Raw genomic sequence first — 15,301 nt, forward strand, 5'->3', positions numbered from 1 at the left:
CTCAGTGCTGGATGTAGAAGAATGAACCAGAATTGTTCAGAAAGTGAAAGGGAAGAGCATTTCAGCTAGAGGGAACAGCATGCCCAGCATGTACAAACCCTTGAAGTGGCAGGCATAATGCAAGAACGGCATAAGGTGATATATGGTTGAACATGACATTACAGGAGATGAAGAGAGACAGTGAGATCATAAAAGGCATTGGTCAAGTTGAGAGTTGGCATACCTTTGTGCAGACAACAGAAAACAAGTCAAGATTCTAAAATGGTAATATGATCTGAGTACAGTAGTACGTCAGTTTTCGAATGTCTCCGCTGACGAACATTTCAGTCTATGAACGCCATAAATTTTATGGATCTATGGTATCATTAGATAGTAAAATTCATGCTAAATTTACAGTTTTAGGGGTTGACTTTAAAGGTCTGGGATGGATTAATCCATTTTACATTACTTTCTATGGGGAAACTGTGCCTCGGTTTTCGAACGTTTCAGAATTTAAAACATCTTCCGGAATGGATTACGGTTCGAAAACTGAAGTACCACTGTATTAGAAAGATCAATCTGAAATAAAGGAGCTATATATAGCAGGGAGAGACTGAGGAAGAAAGGCCAATGAACATTGAACACTGAACAAACAAACCCTGGAATGGGGTCAAGACACCATGGTTACTTGGTTTTAGTATTTTGGGTATCAGTGTGTATGCCTATTAATGCTTGTTTGTCAAGACACCATGGTTACTTGGTTTTGGTAGTTTGGATATCCATGTGTGCATATTAGTTTGTTTCTTTGACTTAATCTGCAAAAAAGTTGATGGACTCTAAAGCCTCTTCTTCCTGCTCTAATATTTTCACAAACATAACACATTTGCACAAGCATAACAAATCAAGGTGCACTCATGTTACAAAAATTGATTATTTAATATGGTATAATATAGAACAATGTATTAATGTTTGTGCTGTTATCAATTAAATATGAATTCCAGCTAATAATGCCTTGATCTTTTGGAAATGAATCAAAATCTATTAGTTTCAGATAATAAATTTATCCATTTGAGAACCATAAAAGCTGGTAATTTTGTTGACTAGAGGTTTAAAATATTCTAAGGTGGGATAATATTTGATTACTTCAGGACTCTGAAGTAATCAACAGACTCCTCAGGGTCTCCCTAAATAAAAACTATAGTATCTAAAATTTATTCAGATGACTCAAAAATGTTCTTTGTGAGGGTGACATAACATTTTAATTAAGCACCAATCAGGTTGACTCATCCAAAAATAAAATAAAATTAAATTAAATTAAGCTACCTTTGTGCTGTTGATCTCTTAAAGCTCTGGTGAAATGGAAAATTACAGAAATAAATAACCAATTAGCTGGTTCTAACAGTTCATGGGTTGATCAAAGTTGAGGTCAACTAAAGGTTATCAATCACCATCAGAGAGTGTCGGCAAAAAAAGACACGTTGTATAAACCTTTGTGTGCTTTTTCAAGACAGTATTTGAAAAAGTTGATTTATATTAAAATCTAAAGCAGAAACTGAAAGCAAACATCCTTAATATTTGATGGCATGGTATCATAAAAATGATTATTATTTAACCTTAATTTTTTAAAATGTAAAATCATCTGGAAAAAAATAAGAATTAAAGCATTCTCTCTATAGGCATCATGCAATGTAAAAAATATCTATTTCTATAAAATTAACATGAACAGTCTTGTTTTATTTATGAATCTGTCAGTTTCTGGATATAATGTATAGTAGGCATTTATACAGGGCACAGGAAGCACAAAGCTGATAAGGATAGCTAACAAATAGAAAATAAAATAATCAAGGCTATATCAACATGCTATAATGTTGGACTGATACCAAAAAGATAGAAGCTAACTAATATGAAGTCTGTATTTTGATTAAAAAAAAAATCAGTTATATATTTTTCAGTGAAAGTGTATTATGAATACAATATCCTAATGATCTTAATACATATTAAGAGTGCAATAAAGATGCCCATAACATGTATTCCAAGCAAGACTATATTAAAAGATATATGGCGTCCACATTAAAGGAATACCATTGTTCTAACTGTTAGATTATATGAGCAGACTGGCTCCTACTTAGAATCACAGTTTAAAAGAAATATTCATAAAGGAGAAGAATTTAGAAAACATACATTAGGTGGAACTATAAGAGATACATTTGATATAAGAGAATATTCTAAAAAGACACACTAATAGTGCACTTTTTAGTATATTTATATATAAGAATAATATACTAAGAACAAATGAGAATATACTAAGAAAAAACAACAAGGTTTATTATATAAAAAAGGAGATTGACTTTTTATGGGTTAAAAGAATTTATAAGGAGTAGGTTTTTTGCTCAATATTGAAAGGTATTTTCAAGTGTTTAGGGTTGTTTGAAATGGAATGGCTTATTTCTACAGGCTCCATGTGAACTTCTACATTGCTTTTGCCAAGCCAAAACTTGCTTAAAATCCTCATTCTACGAAAAATGAAAACTTACACAACCTTCACATTGTAACTTACCACAATAGCACAACACACATACAAAAATAAACCTATACTTCATTCTGGATGCTGAGTGCTATTTTTTCAATATTAAAAAGGAAAAAACACTAATATAACATCAAGAAAACAATCAATATAATCCATTATCAGGAAATTCCATTTATAAGAATTATTCCAAAGAAATAATACAAAAGCCTGACTGCGGCCACCCCCTTCTGTGGGCGTCTGTACTCTTTTGCTCTCACTGGCCCCGCCCAGGTGGCCGCCCATGACCTACCTGGGTGTGGGGAACACAGAGCCGGAAGGTGTAAGACAAGTTCAGTAAGCCATGGGTCTTTTTGGAAAAACCCAGGAGAAGCCTCTCAAAGAGCTGGTCAATAAATGGTCATTGAAAATAAAGGAAATGACAGTTGTTGACAGGCCAATAAGAGATATTCAAAGAGAAGAAGAAAAAGTGAAACAATTTGTGAAAGATGCTACCAAGAAGGGTCAGAAAGATGTCTTTGTAGTTCTGGCCAAGGAGATGATCACAAGCTCTATGCTTCCAAAGCTCACATGAACTCTGTGCTTATGGATATGAAGAACCAGCTGGCGGTTTTGTGAATGACTGGTTCCCTGCAGAAGAGCACATAAGTGATGAAGGCTATGCAGAGTCTTGTGAAGATCCCAGAAATCCAGGCCACCATGCGAGAGCTATCCAAAGAGATGATAAGGGCTGGGATCATAGAAGAGACATTAGAGGACACTTTTGAAAGCATGGATGACCAGGAAAAAAAATGGAAGAAGTGGCAGAAATGGAAATTGACAAAATTCTGTTTGAAATTACAGCAGGGCAAAGCACCTAGTAAAGTGACTCATGCCCTTCCAGAACCTGATCCTCCAGGAGCCATGGCTGCCTCAGAAGATGAGGAGGAGGAGGAGGAGGCCCTGGAGGCCTTGCAGTCCCGGTTGGCCACGCTCACAGCTAGGGGCCGCCCAGCTGGGCCCTCACATTCTTCTCATGGCCTGTCCACCAGGTGTGCACACACTACTCTGAAGTGGCAGCCATTTCATGTATCTCTTGCAGTACACCTCTGTGATGAGGCTTTGCATTCTGGAGGAGGTTCTCTGCTAATATCTTTTCACACTCGGCAGAGGTTTGGGGATCTCAGAAGGATTGTTCGTGAGTGGTGTAATAAATGCATCTTTTTCAGGAGTATATACAGATATATCTTTTTTGGAGGGAGGGCAAAGAATTTGCTCTTCTTGCAAAACACTCCTGAGAATAGACTTCATTGCCTGAATGTTTAGAACTCTGTACATTTTTTTTTGTCTATAAAACACTATATAAATGGATTTTAATAAATTTCTGCTTTAACAACAAACAAATTACAGATGATTATCCTTTGCAAGTTACATTTGAAAAAAAAAATTGAAAAAGAATATACCCAATAGTATTTAATGTTATGAAAAATGCTTATAATGCTTACTGTCTTCTATTAACTAAAAAGCAGATTACAATAAAAATTGAAGGGAGAGGACATCAGAAGCATGGCAGCATGAAGCGTCCCTTTGATCTCTCCTCTTGAAGTTACAACAAGTTGAACTGCTATAATTCAACAAAGGAGTCCCTGCACAATACACAAAGAAAGACATTTGAGATGTCTGCTCATGGAAACATCTGAAGGTGTGTGAATCGGGGCAAACAGGAAAGGAGGGACAGCAGAAGAGCATACGAGTTCATGCGAGTGCTGCGGTCACAGCCCAGAGTTCACTGCTGTGGATGCAGCCCGGAGCTCACAACAGTCCTGGGAGAGGGGAGGACTGAGACTTCAGGTGTACTCTCCCACCTAAGTGATCAGCATATAATACAGCTGAACCCAGCAATCAGGGCAGAGACCTCAGGACAGAGACCAAATATAGAAGTGGCACAGCTGTGGTCTCGCAGCCACCACTGCCAGGAAGAAAACAAAGCCACATAGTCTGGTTGCCTCCCCCCATCCTTCCAGAGCTCACCTCCCGTACCCTCTGAGAGCTAGCAGCAAGCCTCCAAATGAACTGCAACAGTGAGTGTCAGGTTAAGGAGCAGCATATCTAAATCACTGAGAAATGGAGAGAAAGTTCCTGAGTGTCAGATACTGTGGCTAACCCCAGTGACAAGGGTGGAGATACAGAGGTGAGGCCGCTGAGAGCTGGCAGTCACCAGTATTGGGAAAAGAAAAAGGCCACAAACATACTAGTGACCTCTCCTAGCCCATTCCACTACCAACCTTCACCTTTGCAGCTGATCCCAGCTGGGGTACCTCAGGCAACACTGAATCTGGCTTCAGGGACAGCACTGGGATTTCAAGAGGTCAGAACCCCAACCCCCCACATTCCTGATCAGGGGTGGTGCTCTGAGACTGAAGTGACCTGGTCACAGAGAAAACACCCACTTCCCCAGGGAATACATGGCATTTTTCACTGCCCAGCAGGGATCTCAGAAGCCAGCCAGAGCAGTGCAAAAGAAAACACTCCAGCACAAGAGAAAGACCTCTTCTTATTAACTTGCTGCAGAATTCACTCCCATAGATGCCTAGGCAGAGAAATAATCCATCAAATATCATATACAACCAAGGTAGCAAGACAGCTCAGAAAGAAAATGAAAAATCTCCAGAAAATAAACTTAAAGACATGGAAATACGTGATTTAAGTGACACAGAATTCAAGATTGCACTTCTGAATAAAACCAATGAGATGCAAGAAAACTCAGACAGGCAGGTTTAATGAATGTAGAAATAAAATCAATGAACAAATGGAACACATTACCAAAGAGATTGAGACTTTAAAAGAGAACCAAGTAGAAATTCTGGTGCTAAAGAATGCAGTAAGACATAAAGAATGCAGTAAGACATAATGCAGTAAGACTCAGAAATGAACTCACAGCATAAATGTGAGCTTAGGAAATAATAGCTGACCAGATGGAGGAAAGAACTAGTAATATCAAAGATAGAAATCTGGAAATGATGCCAATGGAAGAAGAGAGGAGATTTGCAAGTTAAAAAAAATGAAAGAATTCTACAAGAACTATCTGACTCCATCAGAAAGAGCAACATAAGAATATTGGGCATACCAGAACAAGAAGAAAGGGAGAAGGTAACAGGGAGCCTATTCAAATAAATAGTCAACGAGAACTTCCCAAACCTATGGAAAGAACTGGATCCTCGAATCCAAGAAGCAAACAGAATACCCAATTATCTCAATCCAAAAAGGCCTTCTCCAAGGCACATTATATTAAAATACCTTAAATTAATGACAAAGAAAGAATACTCAAAGAAGCCAGGAAAAAGAAGAAGGTAAGCTATAAAGGGAAGCCCGTTAGATTATCATCAGTTTTTTCAGCAGAAACTCTACAAGCCAGAAGAGAGTGGAATCAAATATTCAAACCATTGAAAGAGAGAAATTACCATCCAAGAATAATATAGCCACAAAGTTATTCTTTAAATATGAAGGAGTAAAAAAAATCTTTCTAGATATAAGAAATTAAGGGTATTTCCACACAAGTCCTGCATTACAGGAAACATTGAAGAAGGTTATTCTACCTGAAACAAAAAGGTAAAAGGATACAAAACTATGAGTAAGGTGACTAGCAGACAGACAGAAGCAGGAAATTGCAACCCTTATTTAGAATAGGGCACTATACACTTAAATATAATATAATGGTTAAAGGAGGTAAAAATATAAAAAAGAAAAAGAGAAGAATACAATAGCTACCACAACTCAGAAATGAACTCACAGCATAAATAGAGATAATTTGTGACAACAAAAAAATATAAAAGAGAAAGGGGTAAGATCTAAATTTGCAAAGGGGAAAGGAGATAAGATGCATGCAGAAGAAAAAAGACTATTGTATATATGAGACTTTCTTCTACATATACTTAATGGTAACCACACACAAAACTCTACAACTGAAGCACATAACATAAAAAACAGGAAAAAAATCATAGAATGCCATCAAACTAAAATAACAGGTAGAAAGACAAAGGAAAATAAGCAATGGAGACACTGAGCTACCAGAAATAGAGATAAAATGGCTATAGGAAATCTTCATATATCAATAATCACCCTAAATGTAAGACTGAACTCACCAATAAAAAGGCCCAAGAGTATCAGACTGGATCGAAAAACAAAACCCAACCATACGCTACCTCCAAGAGACACATCTCAGCTACAAGGACAAATATAGACTCAAAGTGAAAGGGTTGAAAAGGTAATCCAAGCAAATGCTATCTAGAGAAAAGTGGGTGTAGTCATACTTATATCTGACGAAACATACCTCAGGACAAAAAGGTAACAAGAAACAAAGATAGACATTTTATAATGATAAAGGGGACAATACATCAAGAAGATGTAATATTTATCAATCTCAGTCAGGAAGCACCAAAATATATAAAGCAACTATGAACAGAACTAAAGGGAGAAGTTGACCAGAACACAATCATAGTAGGGAATCTAAATACCCCATTGACAGCTATGGATAGATCATTAGAACAGAAAATCAATAAGAAAATATCAGCCTTAAAAGACATATTAGACAAAATGGACACAATCAGCATTTATATAGCCTTTAATCTGAGAACACCAGATTATACATTCTTCTGCAGTGCATATGAAGCAGTCTCAAGGATAGACCCTCAACAAATTTAAGAAGATTGAAATCAAGCATATTCTCTAGCCACAATGCATTGAAATTGGAGACCAATTGCAAAAAGAAAATGGGAAAAAAAACACAAATATATGGAGATTAAACAGCATGCTACTAAAGAATGACTGGGTTAAAGAAGAAATAAAAAGAAAGATCAAGAGATACATAGAAATTAATGAGAATGAAAATACAACATATCAAAACTTTTGGGGTGGTGCAAAGACAGTAATAAGAGGAAATTTTAAATCATTAACAGGCCTATCTCAAGAAACAAGAAAAATCCCAAATAAGCTTAACATTACATCTTAAAGAACAAGAAAAAGAAGAACAAATGAAACCCAAAGTCAGCAGAAGAAAGGAAATAATAAAAATTAGAGCAGAATTAAATGAGATAGAGAACAAAAAGACAATAGGAAAATGTAATGCAACAAAGAGCTGGTTTTTTGAAAAAATTAATAAAATTGACAAACCCCTGGCTAGACTCACCAAGGAAAAAAGAGAAAAGACACAAACAAAATCAGAAATGAAAGAGGGGAAGTTATGATGGGTACCACAGAATACAAAGAATTATATAAGAATACTATGAAGGACTATATGCTACCAAATTCAATAACCTGGAAGAAATGGACAAGTTCTTAGAAACATATAGCCCTCCTAGACTGAATCAAGAAGAACTGGAAAATCTAAATAGACTGATCAACAGTAAGAAAATTGACACAATCATCCAAAACCTACCCAAAAGCAAAAGTCCAGGACCAGATGGCTTCACTAGTGAATTCTACCAAACATTCAAAGATGATTAATACTGTCCTCCTCAAACTCTTCCAAAAAATTAAAGAAGAGGGAATATTTTCTAATGCATTTGATGAGACCAACATTATCCTGATACTATAACCTGGTGAAGATAACACAATAAAGAAACTTACAGACCAATATCTGATGAATACAGATGCAAAAATCTTAAACAAAACACTAGCAAATCAAATACAATGATACATTAAAAAGATTATACATCACAATCAAGTGTGGTTCATTCCAGCGGAGCAAGGATGGTTCAACATATGCAAATTGATCAATGTGATACACCAGATAAACCAAATAAAGACTGAAAATCATATGATCATATCAATAGATGCAGAAAAAGCATTTGACAACATACAACATGACTAAAACACATAATAAAATGGGTAGAGAAGGAAAGTACCTCAACATAATAAGACCATATATGAAAAACCCTCAGTGAATATCATACTTAATGGTGAAAAACTGAAGCTTTTCCTCTAAGATCAAGAAGAAAACAAGGATACTACCTCTTCCCACTGTTAATCAACATAGTATTGAAAGTCCTAGACAGAGCAATCAGGCAATAGAAAGAAATAAAAGGCATCCAAATTGGGATTGAAGAAGTTAAATTGTCACTTTTTGCAGAAGACATGATTGTTTATATAGAAAACCCTAAAGACTCCACCAAAAACTATTAGAAACAACAAATACAGTAAATTTGCCAGCTACAAAATTAATGCACAGAAATCCACTGCTTTCCTATATACTAACGAAGAAATTTCAGAAAAAGACAATGCCTTTTGCAATTGCATCAAACAGAATAAAATACCTAAAAATAAACTTAACAAAGGCTATGAAGGATCTATATACTGAAAACTGCAAGAATTATTAAAAGAAATTGAAAAAGACACACACAAAAAAGGAAGATATTCCGTGTTCATAGAATGAAAAAATCAACATAGTTAAAATGGCCATATTACCCAAAGCAATATACAAATTTAATACAATCTCCATCAAAATCCCAGTGGCATTTTTTAAAGAAATAGAACAAAAAATGATCAGATTGGTACAAAATCACAAAAGACCCCAAATAGCCAAAGCAATCCTGAGAAAAAAAGAACAAGGCTGGAAGTATCACACTCCCTTACTTCAAATTATATATACAGTGACAATAATTAAAACAGCATGGTATTAGCAGAAAAACAGACACACAGACCAATAGAAGCGAATTGAGAACCCAGAAGTAAACCCACATATATATGGCCCAATAATTTTCGACAAAGGAGCCAGAAATATACAATGGAGAAAAGAAAGCCTCTTCACTAAATAGTGCTGGGAAAATTGGAAAGCCACATGAAAAGAATGAAACAAGACTGCTATCTATCACCATACACCAAAATTTACTCAAAATGGATCAAAGACCTAAATATAAGACTTAAACAATATATTACATAGGAAAAAACATAGGTACTAAAATTATGGACCTTGGGTTCAGAAAGGATTTTATGAATTTGACCTAAAGGCAAGGTAAGTAAAAGCAAAAATAAATGAATGAGACTATATCAAACTAAAAAGCTTGTGTACAGCAAAAGAAACCATCAACAAAACAAAGAGGCAACCAACTGAATGGAGAATATATTTGCAAACAACACCTGCAATAAGGGGCTAATATCCAAAATATATAAAGAACTCATACAACCAAAAAAAAAAATCCCATTAAAAAATGGGCAGTGCACCCAAATAGACATTTCTCGCAAGAAGACACACAAACAGGCAACAGATATAGGAAAAGATGCTCAACATCACTAACTATTAGGGAAATGCAAATCAAAACCACAATGAGACACCACCTCACATCTGTTAGAATGGCTATCAACAAGACAAATTATAACAAGTGTTGAAGAGGTTGTGGGGGAAAAGAGATATTTATACACTGCTGGTGGGAATGTAAATTGGTACAGACATCATGGAAAACAGTATGAAGGGTCCTCAAAAAATTAAGAATAGAATTACCATATGATCCAGCAATCCCTCTCCTGGGTATCTACCAAAAAAAATATGAAAACATTTATCCATAAAGATATATGTATCCCTGTGCTCATTGCAGCATTATTCATGGTGGCCAAGATGATTGGATAAAGAAGATGTACATATACACAGTGGAATATTAGTCGGTCGTAAGAAAAGATTTAATACTGCCATTTGTGACATGGATGGATCTTGAGATTATTGTGCTAAGCGAAATATGTGAGACAGAAAAAGTCAAGAACCATATGATTTCACTCATATGTGGGATGTGAAACTGAAAGCAACAAACAAACAGGACAAACAAGCAAAAAATAATAGACACAGACAACAGTTTAGTGGTTATTGGCGGTTAAGGGATGAGGGGGAGAAAAAGAGGGTAAAGGAAGTCAAATATATTGTGTCAGAAGAATTGTATTTGGGTGGTGAACACACAATACAATATATAGATGATGTATTATAGAAATGTACACTTGAAACCTATATAATTTAATTAACCAATGTCACCCCAATAAAGTCAATAAAAAATAAACTAAATCAAAAAATAAAAAGCAGATTACAAATTGTATACCCAACATAACCTATATATGCATGTATTTATATATATGTAAATATATATGAATATTTAAAGTACTTTTTGAAGGGTAACAAGACAATATAATTTTAAGCTTTTCCTTTATAATTCATGTGTTTTACTTTTTTTCTGAATAAACATAATTTACTGTGGCTGCTTTTAAGGAAAACTTAATCTTGATGACAGATTTTATATTATTTTGCCCAAGTATTATATCTTTTTTCTTAAAGTACTGGCATCTAAAAGTTTTAGAGAATATGCTATGACTAAGATTTTGGCACAGATTAGGACTTGCCCAGTAACAACGAGACACCAGTACAGACAGATTAAGGACAAATATGGATGCCACACTGCACTGCTCAAATTTCCATGCACAGAGCTGGATCACCTTGATATAGAGGTAACACTTCAACCACTTTCATTTTCCTGGGCCTGAGTTTTCTCATTAGTAAAAATAAGAGGTTACAGAGAAAATTTCAGTTTAGGGCATCAAATTATGTCTTCTCTTTTTGTATTTGGTTTCAAAGTTTTTAGATGCAATGTTTCCAAACTTAAAATTATATTCCCAAATGTTTTAATAATTTTTAAAATATGAGTTTCCAAAGTTTTTATGAGTTCAATGACATGGTGCCGTGGATTTGCTTTAATTTAATGGGAGTGGTGTGAAGGGCCATAATGGGAACAAGACTAGGCATATTTTGGTAATTTTTGAAGCTGGGCAATGGGTACGTGGGGATTCATTAGTTCATTCTCTCTATTTTTGCACATGTTTGTAATTTTTCATAATTAAAATTTTTCTTTAACAAAAATCAGATTCCTTCCTCAAAATCTCCCTAACAAAATTAGTATCAAAATTCAACCTGGCGCAAAAGGAAAACCCTGCAAATTTAATGACATATGCCTATATTTACTACAACAAAAGCACTATTTATTGTATACATGGTATTATAAATTTTAAATCTTTGTCTCCCTTTGATGTAGATGGGGAAAGTTCCATCTTTTTTTCCTAATAAATGAGCATTTTGAATACAGAGGACAGGTTTATTTTATCTGTAATACCGAATCCCCCAAACTACATACATCTTGCCTTATCCTGAAAGTTGGCTGACAAACATAATCTCAATTTCAGGAGCTGATAGTTGTTTTTGATGTCTTTAAAGTATAAAACAAGTTTTCTAAAGTATTTTCAAGTAATTTTAACTTATTTTAATATGAAGGGTTAATATCATAATTTTAACTTATTTTAATATGAAGGGTTTAGCATGACAGCTAAATTGCAAAACCAAGAGGAAAGTATTTCTCTCAAGAAACAACTTATAACCACAGCAGATGTTTGATAGAGATACTACAGAAGACAACTAAAGAGAGTCGTAATCTAATTAATCAGTAATGAATCAGAATCTTCTAGGTAATATTAATATGTGAAGACATTTTTTTCCTACCTAAAGGATGCTTATAAAAACCATTTGTACTGCAATCACAGAAGGCAAATTTTAAACAAATCATGGGCATTTTGTAGATGACATTTGCATTAGGAGAGCTTTATCATCTAGAATCCAGGATTTCACATCCAAGCCCAAAGTCTGTGCTATATCAATGTTTTAAATAGATTAATTAATAAATTAAACAGCTTAATTAATAAATTCAGTCTCCTTTTTCTTTGTTTTTTGCCAACTCTCTACTTCTACTGTATTGCCATTGAGTATAATAAAGAACATACAAGTATTTTTAAAACGAATTAATGACTTAAATTTTATTTTGAATCTAGAATGTCCTGAGGGTCTCCTTCATCTAATTTACCTATTTTTGACCTTATATTTTTGTGGGAATGTTTAATGTTTACCTGGCTCATGATACTGTAAACTTCAAGAGGACAAAGATGAAGTCTGTTTTGCCCATCATTGTATTTCCTTACATCTAACATTTAGCAGGCACAAAATGCATATTTGATGATTTATTAAATGTAAGAATAATTTGAAAGGGTCTATATTTACCATTAGGGCCAATTTTTTTTTATCATTTTTGAAAATTACTCAACCTGCCTTGCTTTAATCTAAAACTTATACCTTTTAATCCTTCAAAGTTTAACAATGGTATTGGATAAGGGGTTAATATCTGAAACATATAAAGAAGTTAAACAACTCAGTAACAAAAAACAATCTGATTTTAAAGTGGACAGAGGAACTAAATAGACATTTTCCCAAAGAAGATTTCCATTGGCTAACAAGTACATAAAAAGATTCTCAGCATCACTAATCATCAGGGAAGTGCAAATCAAAATAATGAGATATCACCTCACACCTATTAAAATGGCTTATAAAAAGACAAGTAATAACATGTATTGGCAAGATATGGAGAAAAGGGAACCCTTATACACTGTTGGTGGGAATGTAAATTGATTCACCCACTATGGAAAACACTATGGAATTTCCTCAAAAAATTAAAAATAGAACTACCATATCATCCAGCAATTCTAGTTTTGGGTATATACACAAAGGAAATGAAAACAGGATATCAAAGAGATATATGCATTCCCATATTTATTGCAGCATTATTCAAAATAGCCAACATGTGAAAACAATCTAAGTGTCCCTAAACAAATACAAATAAAGATGTGGTGTTTATGTGTGTATATGTAGGTATATAATGAAATATTTAGCCATAAGAAAAAAGAAATTCCTATCATTTGCAACAACATGGATTGAACTTGAGGACATTTTGCTAAGTGAGATACAAAGACAAATTCTGTATAATATCACTTACATGTGGAATTTTTAAAAAGCCAAACTCATATAAACAGAAAGTAAAATGGTGATTACCAAGGGTGGGGGTTGAGGTGGATGGGAGTAGGGGAAATAGGAGAGATGTTTAAAAGTACAAACTTGCAACTAGTAGAGAAATAAGACCTGGAGATCTCATGTATATTATAGTGATTATAGACAACAGTATTTTATTATAAACACCAAACTTACTAAGAGACTAGATCTTAATTATTCCCATCACAAAAAAGAAATGATAATTATGTGATATGATAGAGGTGCTAGCTAACCTTACAATGGAATCATAGTGCAATATTTAAATATATCACATCAAAATCTTGTACAACTTAAATTAAAAAAAAATTAACAATGGTAACATTTTTAAAATGTTTTTGCCAGAACAAATTTTTATAAGATATATAAAAGATTTTCTCTTAAGCATTTTGCTACTCAGAAAATAGTATCTATTCCTAGAGATTTCAGCTAGCATGCTATTTCAGCCAAGTCAAATTTTACTAGCGGTGGCCATTCCAGACTTATAAGTGCTATTACTTCCTGATACAAGATTGAATTCTCCTTCTGTGAAAAATGTTAACTAAGCACATGTTTCTCATGCAGTGTGATTTGTCACACTGCTCCATGGATTTATGACATGAAATGGAAAAACAAAACTGTGCCTAACCCAATGCAGCAAAAATCAAAAGGCTAATTTCTCTTCCTTCTGGTTGATGCAATATAGTATCATAGGGATGTCAGCAAGAGACATCTATTTTCTGTTGCTATCTGAAAGAAAAGAGAACACACTCAATAACTGATTTTCAAAAAGCACTTTTTGAAAGGAACATCATTTATCTATTTCTTAAGAGAGGTGTTTTAAAAACAATGGGTGAGAGACAGTGGTCACTATTTCATTTTACCCAAAGATGTCTAGATTCTGATGCACAGAATTTGTCAGATACCATTCATTTTACTTTCCAGTCAGATAGAAGTAATACATTTAAGAGCAAGAGAAATGAGCAAATAAATGAAGAGATAGAAACTAAAAATTCATAACCTCTGAAGCCTAGAGTACTTTATTGATATCTCAGTTTCTATATCAGAGAAATGCAGAGTATTTTGTTGTTGTTTAGACTTTGGTGAGATTTTGCCATTATTTATAAAACATATTCATAAGATGTTTTGTAGGTGAGAGTTCAATACGATGTCATAATTTAATACTACCTTCTTTTCAAGTAATTTCAGGAGAAAACAATAAATTCAAAGTAAAGAAATAAACACATTTTAAAATATATGCTTTGCAATGTGAAATCAAAGAATAAAACAAGCAAGCTAGCAGCTTAAAAGCAAGTTCGTGTGGTATCATGTGACCTTATCATCAAAATAATTTGGTGTTCTTTTTCAGGTGTTCACAAAGAAGCAGTACAAAAAAAAAAAAAGGAGGAGGGGGAGGAAGAGGAGGAGAGGAAGAAGAAGAAAAAGTAAAAACAAAAAAGCTGTTTCTTACTTGCCATTGAAGAAAGCAAGGAATCTCTGGCCTCAGATTCTGGTGGTATTTCTTGTTGGTTTTTTGACTCCTGGACTTTTCCTCCTTGGCTGGGTGTTGCAGACATACCCATTGGGTTTTTTCTGCCAACTGAAATTAAAATTTTAAAAGATGCCATCCCTCATAATTGCTTCTTTCTCCTCAGAAAGCTTACCATATGTACAACTATGCAAGCTTTAGTTTTGCTATTATTTCCATTTCGATGCCTGATCAAATCTTTTTACTCTGTATTACATGGCTACCAGAAAATGACTTTTTATTCTTAGCAGCAGGCTGTACATGAGTGGTATTCCTATAAAATCTATTTGCTGCTCTGTAAATCAAAGTAATAATTTAACACTAACGTATGAATCAAATGAGTTATTCAAGATGTTTTTCTTATAGATTCTAAATGGAAACTCCTTTGATAATCTGATACGCTGCCTTCATAAAAGGG

At 34.3% G+C, this 15,301-nt stretch overlaps 1 protein-coding gene and 1 pseudogene across 2 annotated transcripts in view; one reads left to right on the forward strand and one right to left on the reverse strand.

Moving 5' to 3' along the window:
• Positions 1–2,846: 2,846 nt before the first annotated feature.
• LOC117033696 (charged multivesicular body protein 3-like) lies at positions 2,847–4,325 on the forward strand (annotated as a pseudogene).
• Positions 4,326–13,277: 8,952 nt separating this feature from the next.
• The window catches only part of RP1 (RP1 axonemal microtubule associated), a 252,577-nt gene continuing 250,553 nt past the window's right edge, over positions 13,278–15,301 (reverse strand). For both annotated transcript variants that reach the window (XM_033126403.1, XM_033126402.1), the window contains 2 exons: positions 14,827–14,955; positions 13,278–14,105 (listed from right to left, as the gene is read on the reverse strand). In XM_033126403.1, the coding sequence (XP_032982294.1) occupies positions 14,089–14,105; positions 14,827–14,955 (146 nt within the window). In that variant the 3' untranslated portion in view covers positions 13,278–14,088. The remainder of the gene's footprint in view (positions 14,106–14,826; positions 14,956–15,301) is intronic.

This window comes from Rhinolophus ferrumequinum, chromosome 14 (assembly GCF_004115265.2).
Source record: "Rhinolophus ferrumequinum isolate MPI-CBG mRhiFer1 chromosome 14, mRhiFer1_v1.p, whole genome shotgun sequence".
NCBI lineage: Eukaryota > Metazoa > Chordata > Mammalia > Chiroptera > Rhinolophidae > Rhinolophus > Rhinolophus ferrumequinum.